Raw genomic sequence first — 15,071 nt, forward strand, 5'->3', positions numbered from 1 at the left:
AAGAAGAGATATTTATCCAGTGGTGAGCTGTCCATAGGGGGTCCCTTAGTTCAGCTCCAATTTGTACTGAAATATTGTTTCCAGCTATGTTCAGATTTCGGATGTCTGAGTAAATACTGTGTAGCCCCATCTTGAGCATTTTCAGACACTTTCACTAAGATCTGACCTTTTGTACATTCAAAACCATGTCCGGAGGGAACCATCGTGATGAAGACATGATGTCAAGACTAAACATTTTGATGACTCTGACATGAATGAATGCTTGCTTTTGATGCATGCTTTGAGCAGGTGACTCTCTTTCACAAGTTATCAAAATGTTACCAAAATGTCTGACGTGAGAAAAATGCACCAAAAAAACCTCTGGGAGTCATGTAAACACTTACAACAACAACAACCTCAAAACAAAACTCCTTAAACGAATTAACGTTCCAGTCAGTGCACTGCAAAAACACTAAATCATTTTTGCTCTAGTTTTTAGTGCACGTTTCCTATTATACTTGAAATAAGACAAAACTAACTTTGAAATAACTTTTCAGCAATATTTAAAAACTTATGTTAAGTAAATAATTTATTAATATTGATCAACAAGTACTAGTTCTAATGTCAGATAATTTTACTTGTAACAAGACATTTTTCCCATGTTATCAATGAAATAATCTGCCAATGGAACTAACACTTTTTTTTTATCAATATTTTGGAATTATTGACTTAAAACAAGCTCCCATATCTTGCTGAAAAATTGCTTATAAGTTTGTTTTGTCTTATTTAAAGTGTAATATATTTCCACTACAAGCTAGATCAGAAGTACTGGTAAGATTTAGTGTTTTTGCAGAAAGTAGCAGTATAATTTAGATATAGTCATTTGCTAGCAAACCTGTGAAATCCTGTCATCCAAACCGGAGCACGCCTTTAAAATTAATCTTAACATTTAAACAACGGAGTATTGGTATAAAAAAAATCCACATAAAAAACAAATGACTTTCACAACTTGCAGCAATTTGAGGAGCGTCTCTTTAAATGATAATGTGGTTTTATGTACTTTTTTAGTTTGTTTTTAAAGTTATTTGTTCGCTCGCTTGCTTGTCTTCCCGGAGACGGTCTTATTTTGAAAGTCCCGGCAGGAAGCGCGGCTGATCCTCCGGCAGCTTGTCGCAGCAGCTCATAAAGCGGAGCCTCGCAGGCCGGAGGCGAACAGAGCGGCGGCAGCGGATCACCAGGCCGGTCACAGGTTGACGCATCTGGGGGAGCAGCAGCCTGCAGTCCGCGCGTCGGGACCTCCACGACCTTTGACCTCTCCACATTCTTTCAGTTTCTGTTGCTTCTTTAGTGATGGCTGACCGTCCGTCGGCTCGCGTGGGAATTTTGTTCGTGATTGTGGTGACGGCATCTTTAACCAATGGTAAGATATTATATTATTATTATTATTATTATTATTATTATTATTATTATTATTATTATTATTATTATTATAAACTCACAGAGTGATAATGAAAGAACAAAAACAATGCTGGTTCAGTTGGAACTAATCAGTAGATGATGTTATGGTTGGCTGTTTATTTTTATTTTTTTCATCTTTTATTACAACCGGACTTGTTTAATGGCAAATGTCCATCATTTTGTCATTAAACATCCTCCATTTATTTGTCGTTTCATTTGGATCCGCCATCAGAAACCTCACATCATGACAAAAACCACCAAACGTACCTTTGGTGTCGTCCTGCAGGTTCTTCGTCTGTGACCCAAAGGAAGGACGTGTCAGGAGAGGTCAGCCTGGGCGACCCCCCGCGCCGGGTCATCGTCCCCTCTGGTGCTGGAGCCCAGGACCGCTCTGCCCATGACCCGCTGACCGGCAGGCGGGGGCGCACCAAGAGGTGCACGTGTTACACCTATAAAGACAAAGAGTGTGTGTATTACTGCCACCTGGACATCATCTGGATCAACACGCCAGAGTAAGAGTCTGAAGTTTCCCATCTGACCAGCAGCTCACGGCAAACACACAAGAGCCTACCGAGTCATTTTGGTCCAGTTTCTAGTGCAAATGTCGTAGTACACTTGAAATAGGGCAAAAATAACTTGGAAGTAAATGAATCCGTAACAGTGATGGAAAAGTGCTAGTTCCACTGGCAGATTATTTTACTTAGAACATGGGAAAAATGTCTCATAAGTGAAATAATCTGCCGATAATTTGTATTTTCCGTCATGCTTTCTTGGACCAAAGAGTGAGGAATGTATTAAACATGTTCTCACTAAGGATCTTTAAAGGTGTACTCATGTGCCATTTTAAATTGACATTTGTGACTGTACACAAAACAGGCCAGTGTGTGTTTGCTAATTTATTGCACGAGAACGCAAAAAAAAAAAAAGAATGCCCCCCGGGGAGGAGGGGGCTCTGTAATATTTGGAGGAAAAATGGGAAAACCTAGGCCGTTTGAGCGTGGGCCGGGCTCAGGAGCTAAATCTCGTCCAGTGAATCTCTGCAGAAATTCTTCTGGATCTGGTAGGAGAGGTCGTTGTTCCCGTGGATCCGTCAGCTTTACCTGAGGATTCCTGACCTTTCCGACTCGTGATTCATGATTCTTCTGTTCTTTTTCTGGGTAAACTTTTTATAGACACTCTGCGTTTTGATCTTCAGCCCACTAAATGGTAATCAGATTGTACTTGTATTTTGCTTTATCAAGTTTGAACACCCCAAAGCGCTTTACGCTACATCCAGCGATTCACTCTTTCACGAAAAAGAAAACCCACATGCTGTGTGATTAATTACACGTCAGTTAAACACAAATCTTTATTGCATCCATGTTAAATCTAAACCAATGCTAACTTTTCATTGGTTTAGACCAACAAAGAAGCCTCTGTGGTTTTCATCTGTGGATCCATGGCAAAAGCAACAAGAGTTGACAGAAAACTTTAAAGCCTGATCTGTGTCATCTGGAAGGCTCTATGACCTCTCTCCCAACTTCCTGGCTTTTTTCCCTGAGAGCCTTCAGGTTCTCGGATGGATCGGACCCTTTTTCTGTTTCCACCACTTGTTTTCGTTTCCTTTTTTTTTTTTCTTTTGTGCTGCCAGCGTTAAATAGAAACCAGAGGCATCGCTGGAGTAGGTCTTTCTCACTTCAGACGTCTGGGCGTGGGTTTGGGTGGAAGGTGGAGGAGAGAAAGGGTGGTGACATGGACTCATCCGTCTCCTGTCAGTTTGGACCGAAGTGAGACCACCAAGCCAAGACCAGTGTAGTTTTTCATATCCAGTAGCGTCTTCAGGCTTTCACATCCAGACGGGGAGCAACACAGATGATGATGATGATGATGAGATGATGATGATGATGATGATGATGATGCATCTTCAGTATTTCTCTTGCTTTAGAGCCCAGGATTTGACCAAACTGTCTCTTTAGTGCATGTTGAACAGTCTGATACCTTGATTGTAGTTTTTCTCTCGATTACCGATCTTTAAACCTTCTGATACCAATTTTTTTGTTTGTTTGTTTGAAATATCACTAAATATAGTGATATTATATAATATAGTCTGCAAACATGCAGACATGACCTGGTTGGGCCGGTCCACCAGTGGAACCTCTCTCACAGCAGAGCAGAAGAGGACAGTCGTTGATATTTAGACCTTTGTTGAGGTAGATGAGATCGGCTTCACATGAACTCACTGGCCGATCACAGATATCCTAAAATGGAGGAAATTGGAGCCAATAAATTGGCGGAACCCTTAATTATTGTCCATCAGGCCAACTCAGCTTTATGTACGTGAAGGAAAACTTCCTGCTCTATTTTCTTCCGGAGAAGACGTGAGTCAGACGAGAGGCCGACTGTTTCCTGCAGTCCGTGCGGCGCTGCTCTCCCGCACATCTATCACCGGCATTTCTCTGCTCTGCCTGACGATGGAACAGCTGCAGCTCAAGACGCACAGCACACATGGGAGGGTGTGAGAAGGTGAACATATCTGGGAAGAGTAGAATAAATTACCTGTGCTTTTACGTCCCTGAGGGAAGAGCTCCTGAAGTACATGCAGCTGTGAGCGGTTAGTTAACCTTCTGACCTCACACCTCTTCATTGTTCATCTCTTTTTGTGTTACATGGTGAAAAAGTTTACTCCTCTGAAATTTCCGAACAAACTGACACTGCAACTCTTCTCTGTGGCTGTTGGTTTTAGTCTTTTATTGGAACCGCTTTCATGCGAACAACTATTGACAGAGCTTTAAAGAGAGAGTGTCAGCCCCCACCCCGACCGGTCAGACAGTCGGCTCAGGTGCCAAGAAGTTCTTATAAATATTGCATACCAGCAGCAGGTGACCGCAGCTTTTATCGACACTATTACTGCTGTTTCTCGGAGACAGATGAAAGGGATTCTTTCGGTCCACCTTAATAAATCACAGAAGTCCCAGAATTGTTTGCTGGACTCATGTAAATGATCCATGATTTTTTGGGTCAGTCCAAAAAAATCGGTATCGGCCAAAAATTGGAATCGGCAATCAGCCAGAAAACTGCTGTTGATGCACCTCTAATAGGAAGGTTTTGACTTTACTTGCTTACTGCTTGATTGCTGTACTGGCACTAATAATCGAGAATGGTATAAAAAAAAAAGCTAAAAATAGATCAAATGTCATTATTAAAATAAAAAAAAAAGATTTTTACATTCTTCATGATCTTTTCTGTATAATCTCCATTCAACACGGGAATCTGCCAGACGTATAAATGATTCTGGGCCTGACAGAGCAGCGTTTATGACGCGTCCTTGTTAGGAATGTCATGTTGAGTCGAAGAGGTCGGGTTTTATGGTGCGCTGTAGTGTGATTATAGGATGTTCTGTCACGCTGCCATCAGAACCAGCAAAACTATTAAGAGCCTAAAAAAAGGTAAAGAACCTGTTTGAGTTTTTACGACCTGAGCGTCAGCGTATAAGCATCTCATTACTATGTCACTGTAAACGTATGATTCAGTTAATCATCCTCCCTCAAGTGAACAATGCTGTTTAATCACAGGTTATCTGTGTCCGTTGCCCAGGAAACAGATGCTCTTTTGGCACATCTCCATTTACCAAAGCAGTTTTGACCAGTGAACGTTGTTTTTGAACCACCTCATAATTCAGGTCAGCCAATCTCTGATCGGCTGCCAGCAGAAACAATTAGCCGTGAACCGGTTGCACTTTTCTGCGCGATTACAGATTATCGATCTTTAAAAAGACCAACCTGCCGATTCTGATTTTGGCCAATTTTTTATTTTTTTTTCATCTGAAATGTCACTAAATATGGTGACTGAGTCTGAAACAGTGAGGTGACTATTGTTAACTGAGACATGCAAACATGACCTGGTGGATGGCGAAGAGGACAGCGGTTCATTTTTAGACCTTCGCTGAGGTCGATAAGATCGGAGGATAAGATCGGCTTCACGTGGAAGTACCGGCCGATCATCGATCTCCCAAAATGAAGGAAATCAGCGGTTATAAATCAGTGTGCCCCTGAAAAAAACATCAGTTTTTAAAAACTATCCCAAAAATGTCAGCAAATAGTGGAAACTACGCTGTGCTCAACGCACTAACCTCCTCACAGTCTCTGATGGACCAAAACGAACAATGAGAAGACGAGAGCTTGTGTTCCAGGTTTTCATTCGCAGTAAATCTCTGTCTGTCTGTGTTTTTAGTCTTAAGTTAGGGAGGTCAGGGTCACACAGGAGCTCATTCCGCCCCACACAAAATGCCGACCTGGGCGGTTGCCCATGTCACTCATATCAGAAAGGACCCCTGCACAAAGACACTTGTTGACATAGAAATGTTCACTGATTCCATTGGCAGGCACACGGTCCCGTACGGCATGGCCAGTTCCCCTGGCTCTTTGCGTACGAAGCGCTCCGTCCGGACGGCTCGGAGCAGCAGGAGCAGCGCAGCCTCCAGGCGATGTGCATGCACGCTGCATATGGACTCTGAGTGCAGCCGCTTCTGCACAAACAGGTAACTGGAACTACATACTATACTATATACTTTCACCTGACTGGCAGGCCTGCTTCCACTGTGTAGGCTGATGCAATGAAGAAGGCGGGTGCACATACTGTGAAATAAAAGACAGACAAGATGCGCCTCTAAATGTATTTTGTTTCACTTCAGGCAGATGAGGAGACCCCCTGCTACACCTAACACAAAAAAGGGGACGCCCCCCTTCCACAGAGGAGACAAGGAGCGGACTCTGAAATGAACAGACCGACCTTTAGTCTCAAAGGACGGGAGAAAATCTGTCGGTGCCGTGTAGACGGAAAGGTGAGGACATGGACGCAGAGGAAAAAAACTGACAGTGAGAGTTTCTAGCAGGGGTTTCTGTCCCTTCTGCCTCTCTCTCTTTCTCTCTGGCTGCACTGTGTCACACCAGTGGAGTTTGATTTATCCACCTGTAACTGTGTTTCACACGGCTCATCATTCCAGGATGTCGCATGTAATGTCTTTATCTTACGGATGTATGTGAAAGCATGTGTTATGTTTATGCCTTCATAAACATAACACATGCTTTCACATACATCCGTATGTGTACATCCGTACGCCCCCCGTAGAAGAACAGGGGCGGGGGCGATCGTCAGCAATTCATTTTCACTTATAACCAGAGTATTGTTTTCAATAAATGTGTTTTCAGGAGGCTTTAAGGCATTTAGAACCAAACACACATTAAGTACATATAAAATGACATGTGGTGATTCCTGCTGACATCGTCTGTCTCAGAGAACCTGGTTTTGTAAAGAACAGGTTGTCATGGTGTCGTATCCATATTAATATGATCCAACTCATAGTCAGTGGTAACCGTTTCTCTCAAACAGGAGTTTTTTTATATATATATATTGCTTTGTGTTAAGGGCCACGACTGAAAAAATGATTTGTCGACGGTACGCTCCACACCAAAGCAATGCAAGATGAGCTTGAGAACACACCTGATTGCCTTTCACTCAACAGTGTGAAAATGTTTCTGCTTCCTGGTGACCTCATGACCTCTCGGGTCATTCTTGTAAATAAGAACTCCTTCTCAGTTGGATTGACAAAGGTTGAATAAAATGTGACATCAGCGGAGAACAACTGGAGGAAACATGGAAGATCAAATTTGTCAAATGTGTCACCACATGTCTGGTAAACACCACCAGAAGATTAAATCAGTTCCATTTTGTGTTCGGGGGTTTTGTGTATATTCTATTTATTTTGTACAGATGGGCTTTGTATTGTCTTTTATTTTGCATTAGAAACTGGACAAATTAATTTCACAAGCTTTTGTTTTTACTTAATTTCCAAATAGGAGATGCCTTTCTTTTCTTTCCTTTAGACAAATGGCCTGTTGGGCAGTGCTCACCTCAAACTGGATGAGATATTTCAACATTGTTTTATTTTTAGGATGAAATGACCAGTTGCCTTCCTTGTTAGTGAGGGCGATTTACCTTAATGCGTCCGTGATTATTTTTTTTAGTCTTCAAACAAAATAAAAAAAGAAAAAAAACAAGTCTATCCTTTTTTTTTAAATTATTATTAAAATACTACATTCCAAGTAAGGATTTTTTTGTTTGTTTGGCTTAGTGTGCAAGAAAATGATTCATTATTCATATACAACTTCTGACAAAAACAAGTGTTTTCTTCTCTTAATGGAGAACATCCAGCTCCTTTAAAACAACTCAAATTGACAAAATATGTAAAAAGAAATAAAAAGATTTTTTTCCCCTTGTACCTGTTTCTTTTTAGTGGTTTACAGTTAGAGACTCCTCTCACTGCTCGCTACAGACGGAGCAAACAAAGCAATGAGACTTTTCACTGCAGGTAGCAGCGAATGTGAGAGTTTCGTTTGCAAAAGATGCAGTGGTGCCGTTGGTAAGAAAATTCTGGCTGCCTTCTTGCATGGACTCAACGTGTTCTCGGTGCTGAGCCGACCCATTTGTCATTTGGGCTCCGTAGGGAATCCGACATGCTGCCACCACCAGGCTCCACAGAGGGGTTGGTGTGTTTGCGGTGATGTGCAGTGTTTGCATCGCGTCTTATCTGAGGGACACTGAGCTCCATCTCGTTTTCTTCGGACCAAAGAACTTTCTTCCACTTGACCACGAACTCTACCAGTGGCCTTTTGTCATATTTTGAAAGCTTTTTGCTGTGGGACGCGGATCATCAAGCAATCAGACAAACTCCATGACTTTCCAGACACGGCTGTCTCCATGGAGGCTCTGCACTGATCTCTGTTCCACTCATTCTGACACAAAGGGGCTGAATATTTAAGCAATCATTTATTTCATATTACGTATTTTTATGTAACATTATTTTTGGCGAAATTGATTTTCACTTACATTAAGGTTTTTGGCTATTTTACTGTCAAAAAAGCCTAACTATTGATTATGTTTGATTTACAGAAGTAATGAAAAGGTAAAACATCAAAGGGGGTGAATATTTTTTTTTATAGGCACTGCATGCATCCGTCAATCTGCCCTTTCATTTTGCTCCTCATCTGGATGGAGCAGATTCTCAAACTTTTCCCCTCTGATCAAGCTCTCTCTTTTCTTCCAAGCGAACGCTGAGGAATGTTTATTATGACGCGAAACAAAATGTCCCCTGCAGCTCTCTTCTAAAACTAAAATAAAATAATATATGGCTTTAATAAGCTGCACTGGGGAAAAAAAGAAAAATCACTGTCATAAAATATAGTAGATAAAAGATGATAGAAAAAAATAAACTAAAAGAAGTCTTTGTACGTTATGAAAAAAACATTATTTTGTTAAAGAGACCAAGTGCAATTAAAGGAAAATTATAAATATACAAAAACCAATGAAAGAAAAGTATTCAACTGGGAATGTTTTTTTTTTTTTGTCTCAGCATGTTATTGGGTTAGTGTGCTTAATATGGAGATTAATAAGAGTGTCTTATTAATTTCAAAAAGGCACCGCAGGTTCAGCAGTTAAAATATATCAGAACAAAGCTGGAGTAGAAACAAGACGTCAGTCTGTCTGTGTCTCCTACAAATGATTGTTGTTGGGCTTTCTACCACCTGAAACACGACCTTTGTCAAGTCTATTTTTATTTTATTGTGCTTCCAAATTACAAATAGCCCTAAAAGGTTGTTAGTGAATCACACAACACTTATGAGTAAATAAGTTTTTTTTTTATTTCCACGTGGTTTTTTATTGTTGGAGATCAAGGACTCCACACTTTCAGAATCTGTAAGTAACAAAAAATGCTATGAGGAGACGTGTTTGTGGTTTTATTACAACCAGTCATTTAGGAAACAGCGCCACCCTTCACGTTGGAGGAACAAAGATAACGAGGTAAGTTACTGATATGTTCATTTCAGGTTGTATATATTACAATGTTGTGTTTTTGTGAGGGGCAGCTTCAAGGTAGGTGGTGTTTGTTAAATGGGGTAAATGGTCCTCAGCCTGAAAAGGTTTGAGAAACACTGACCTGCGGTCCTCTCAAAAAGATCTGAGATCAGGAATAAATGCATCATAGAACGTCCACCGCCTGCCACCAGCCCAAAACCATACATAGTTACTCAGACGAATGGACACAGAGCAGACAGGCTGTTATTCCACAAGGCTCTTTATGAGCAAGGCCAACAGGAGGGACCAGGCAGATCATAAAGACGGCATTAAGCGGGACTAAGCCAGAGGAAAGCTGGGATCCACAGCAGATCCACTGCCTGAAGACGTTAAAAAGCCCACACAAAGCAGCTTGTTTTCATTTGTTCCTTCTTTGACTTTGTTGCTCACCTGGGTTCTGGGTTTTAAAAATTATTTAAAAACATGCTTATTGCTGAGCGTGCGGCTGGGGTACCAGGCACTGATTGAGTCATATATGGTTGCTGAAATCTCTGCAGAGTGTCAGTCATAACAAAACCTTTTGTTGCCACAAAGTTTTTGCTGTGTTTGAAATGCTGTCTGATTCCTCTTGTCCTCGTTCGGTCTTAATAGATGCTGGTTGTCTGTGTCTTCCTGTTTTGTTCTGGTGATTCCAGTAGGGATGCACTGTGAGAGGTCGACCCTGCAGGAGCCAGCAGCTCCTTCCAGAGTCAGCTCTCAGCTTTCTGATTAAGTTTGACTGGGAATCAGATCCAGAGGAGAAGCTTTAAAACTCAACAAAATGAAGGCCAAACAAAAGCTTCACTCTAAGCGGTTTTGGATGTGAGCTTCTATTGAAGCCTTTGAGTGGATCACTGAGAAAAAACTGATCTGAAAAAATAAACAGATGAAAAAAATAGAACCTCAGAATAAAACAAAGCCATGTCTGAGTTCAGACGTTTCTTCTTTTCATTATCATATGATTGATATTCAGTTTTCACTCTTCTTTTTTTTTCCGTTTCCATATGTTTGATTTCTACACCTTTTCCTGATATGTTTCCTGAAAATAGTCATTAATTTCCATTGTATATTTTTATTGTAAATGAATTAACTTTCAATATTCTGTTTTTGTGCCAAAGTCCGCCTTGAAAGAGATTTTAATGTGAATTGTCAGCTTACCTAGATAACTGATATTAAGTTAAAAATATATTTTTTATTTATTTCTTAGAGAATTGAAGCTTTAAACCTCCATAAATGACCTCAAAAAGTAGTAAAATGTTCTGTTTTACTGGTTTTATTTTTATTTTTCCAAATGTGCTATGCAAATTTGACATTTTCCCCCTCTACCTATAGTTGAACTTTTATTCTTCCACCCAAAATTGGGAGATTTAGTTCACTTGGAGTCTTTTTGTTTCTGACATGGCCTTCTGATGAAGGCTCCATAAAGCTCCTGTTTGTGCAGGTGTGGCTGCATAGTGGAGAAATGTGTCACGACTCCAGGGTCAGCTAAATTTTCAGGATAGACCTCGACAGTCAAAATAGTTTTGATTTGTCTTTTTGGAGGCTTCTTGAAAATTCCAGACCCGAACTTGACCCCCATCTTTTTCCCCGGCAACAGCTGCTTATTTCAAAATCTTCCGTATGGGACTCAAAGCTGGATTTGGTTTTACTACACAGTAGGATGTAATCTTCAAAATATAAAAAGCCTCCCCACTGTAAACTTGGGCCCATACCGTTAGATTATTAAAGAGAGTGGAATAAAAAAAAAATCCCTTCAAAAGTTTAACTCAGAGAAACACACACAAAAAAAACAGATTGTACAGTTATTACATGTTTATAAAAATATGTTTTCTACTCTTCTCATATAGTGAGAATTATTAACAGAAGCATTATTGTGAAACAAATTCTACGAAGCTGATGGAGGAGACGGTGGTAAAAGTTTGTTTTGTCATCCTCAAAAGGAGCAAAATATTTAAGCTACATTTAAGCACAAAGAATCAGTTTGAACCAAAATTACAGTATTTAGGATTCTTCTCGCATTCAAAAGCCTGATTAACAGATAAATAATTTCCAAATAGTTCAGTTTTATCTACTGCTTATTAATACCTGCTAAATATATTGTGGCTAGAAACAATGATTAAATAGCAAACTTAAGATAGAATTCTGCAAGTCAACAAGAAAAAAAAAAGACTTTAAAATCCTTGGAAATACATGACAATTTAAATTATTACTAGGGATCCACAAAATATTAGCATCAACATTGTTATCAGGTCACATCAGTGACTGTTATCAGTGGCCTGATAACAGTCATTTATTAACATGTCTGCATGGATCCGATGAGAGCGGCTGATGTTGAACTGAAGAAGCAGAGGATGTGGTCACTGTTACCTGGTGTCAAAAGTATAGAGATATGTAAATATATATGTGGTGTTTGGATATGAATAGCTACTAATAAAACTAGTAATTTGCATGATTATGCTGACATGAAGTTAGCTAAAAAATGTCATGGTTGTCTTTTTTTTTCATAACTTAGCTGCAATGTAAACGTTTTACACTAATAAAGCTGTTTGTAGCAACTTGATGTAATTGTACAGGAACCAGGAAGTCCAAAGCTAACACAACGTTGGTGTCACTGCCAAGCTGTTAGCCTTCACTGTACATTATGGGCTTATTAAAAAAAACAACTGACTCTGTAATGATTAATGAACTGATCATTCCAGTCTAATGGTTTTGGGTTGTTTCTACACTGTAAAAAAGAAAGATCAGTTTCTTGGTAAAATACCAAATGTTACAGACTGAATAGAAAAATCATTCATTTTAAGGAGAAGTGTTCTTTCTGTGGTTTTCTCAGCAGAAAGTGATTGCAGATGCCCCAACTTTTTCACCAGGTCTCGTCCATAAGCAGCAGAGATGAGCTGGAGGGTCAGTGTTGGTTCCTTCTTCCGTCTGACAGGAAGCAGAAGAAGCGGCTTCCTCTCGAAGAACACCTTCCAATTAAAGCTGAGGAAAACAATAAAATTGTTCTACTTACTCTGCGTGTCCCATCATGTCTTTCAGAATGATTTACTGGTAACATCCATCCATCTAGTTAAGCAGCTTCATTATTCTGTGTTCATGAACACAACAAACCCAGCCAGCCGATGAGTCAAACCAGACTTCTTCTTATGAGCCGGACGTGTTTGGGCTTTAGTTTCGCTCACGTCTTCGCTTTTGTCATTTCTTTATCGTTCATTTTCCGATATCTGATCATTTCAGTTTATCATTTGTTCATTTATTCTCACTACATAGTGCACACACATATGCACACACACACGAGTGCACAAGTCCATTTTCACAGGGACTTTGGATTGACTTCCAGTCACGTTTTTTTTATTTTCTTGCTAACGCCTGATCCCAACCTTAAACCTAACCAGTACTAGTACATGTATAAACCTAACCTGAATTTATTTCACACCTTGCTCCTAAATCCGAACCTGAATTTCTCGTTATAAGTGAAATAATCTGCCAATGGAACTAAAAATTATTCGGCAATATTATGGAATTATTGACTTAAAACAATCACCTATATATTGCTGAAAAATTACGTGTAAGTTTTGTTTTATTTCAAGTGTGCTAAAATATTTGCTCTACGCACCAGAACATAATTATTAGGAAAGATTATATGTTAATAAAAGTGGCCTAATGTTTGCTACTAATGTAAAAAGGAAACTACATATGGAAAAAGGGTTTGACTGAACTTTTAATGACTCCTCTATATTTCTTTCATTTTTTTTTTCCAAACAAATAACCACATCGTGAAAGTAAGACATCACAAAGTGACGTCGACCACCTGAAGAACATCTTACCTCATCAGTTAGCTTCCCTGTACATCTTTCTTCCAGGAAGCATACCTGACATTAGCCGACTTAATGTTTACCAGCTGCTGGACCTGCTGTCCTCCGTGTTGGTATCGTCGGCTTCATTTGATCTCCTCCACATTAAGCTGATGCTGTCAGAATCAATCCTGGGAGAGATGGCACGAGCTAAAACAGTTTCATAAATAACACAAGGCCCTGCAGCCATTCTTCACTACACTCTTTACCTTTACTCATTTATTTGTTGTTCGTATTGAAACATTTCATATGGCTACTTTGTGGCTGAAGGCCTTGGGGTGTCACAACTTTATGTGAGTATGTCTATTTGAATATAGCAGTGTCCTTCAGGTTAAGGCTGTTTCCTGTTTGACATCTGTTTCTGCACCTCATTTGAAAAACAGAACAAACTTTGGATGAAAGATGGTGCAGCTGTATCACACATCTGCACTCGCCTTCACCTCTCTGTATCTGGGGTGTGCAGGAAAATTACTCTGAACATTTTAAAATTAAGGACTCAGATGTTTGTTCCACGCCAGAGGGAGTTCTTATCTTTTAAACCAAGTGTCCATACGGCGTCGGGCTGTGGAAAAGTTGCCAATCCATCGCGTCGCGCTGCAAAGATCCACAAGAAAACATGAGGAATGCAGCGCAGTCGAACACAGTCACCTACTCCACGTTCAAAATCCCCTCCTTCTGTTTGACTCCTACTACCACTGTGAGGTTACCACACACAGCCAGTCAGCCCTGATAAATCACTCCCTAAACTCTGCTCTTCCGTGACACGGGAGTGACAACGAAATGGGATCGCTTCTCTTGAAAGCCATTACACAGTTTGAGTCTCCCAGCAGGAAGGAGCGGTTGCCACATGTGCACGTTCATCATCCTGAGCTAAAAGACAGATAAATTGAAGTTCCCACCCAGAGACTGACAGCTGCTGGATGTGCTTCTTACTGCTTGTTAGTCTGTCAGTAGCATCACAGCTTTCTGGGTCCAGTTCCGGCCTTCCACACAGCCTCACTCTGCGTTCAGCAAGTCCACATCACCATTATTGTTGGCTCTTCAGTCCTCCAGTTTGTCAGAGGTAAACAAGATGCCTGCAGCGTAAGTCATCAGTAAAAGGAACATGATGTTGAGTGTCTTGTGTGGAACTGGTCTGACTTTTGAGACGATCGGCAGGTTCCCACCGTTTGACTCACAAACTCATCACAACGGCCTGGTTTCAGTTCTGAGAACTGTGGCACGCAACCAAAGTCTGTCGAGAGCGAAAGCTGAAAAACACTTCCTTTCTCTCTCTTTCTCTCTCTCACACACACACACACACACACACACCTTATGTACTCCTGTGTCATCAGCCCTTCCCTCGTCTCGATGCCTGAGGGTGTTTGTGTCATCAAGTCAAATGCTGCAGTACTTGTATTAATCTGCTCCCTCCCCCAAAGGACAACACACCATATCAGGACCTGCCTGGAGGAGCGTGTGTGCTGTGTCTCATGAAATAAAAACAATCCATTGTTTCTCATCAATATAACGTAACACAGCTTTATAATGCAAAGTTAGATAATGCTAAAAAAAAAAAAGTTTTGACTTTAGTTTTTCTGTCAAATGAAACTTGTTTTCAAACGACGAGGGAGAGGTGAACACCTGCACTGCCCCCTCCTGGGCAAAATTATTTCTTCACATGGGAAGACAAAACACACACAACGGAAATGTGTGTTTTTCCAATTTGTCAGTGTGACATAACGCTGATGCAATAAATAAAATAAAAAAACTGAATATATTTCTAGCTTTTACGCATCTTACCAGAGCACCAACACATTTGTCTGTCTTCACAAACGTGGTCAAAAGGTTTTACCCCAATAATTTTACTATGACATTTTTTAAAATGCAAGGGTAGTTGTGCTCAGACGCTTTGAGTCCTGCAGCTGAAAGTTG

General features: G+C 40.4%; 1 protein-coding gene across 1 annotated transcript; it reads left to right on the top strand.

Annotated features, from left to right (window-relative positions):
• Window positions 1-1,206: 1,206 nt before the first annotated feature.
• Window positions 1,207-7,691, top strand: LOC129354886 (endothelin-3). The gene is made up of 4 exons (XM_055024435.1): window positions 1,207-1,399; window positions 1,724-1,949; window positions 5,798-5,953; window positions 6,107-7,691. Exons 1-4 carry the CDS (start codon window positions 1,330-1,332, stop codon window positions 6,192-6,194), a joined length of 540 nt encoding a protein of 179 aa, XP_054880410.1. The 5' UTR covers window positions 1,207-1,329; the 3' UTR covers window positions 6,195-7,691.
• Window positions 7,692-15,071: the final 7,380 nt, after the last annotated feature.

Source organism: Poeciliopsis prolifica, unplaced genomic scaffold (assembly GCF_027474105.1).
Source record: "Poeciliopsis prolifica strain line A6 unplaced genomic scaffold, Auburn_PproV2 SCAFFOLD003, whole genome shotgun sequence".
NCBI lineage: Eukaryota > Metazoa > Chordata > Actinopteri > Cyprinodontiformes > Poeciliidae > Poeciliopsis > Poeciliopsis prolifica.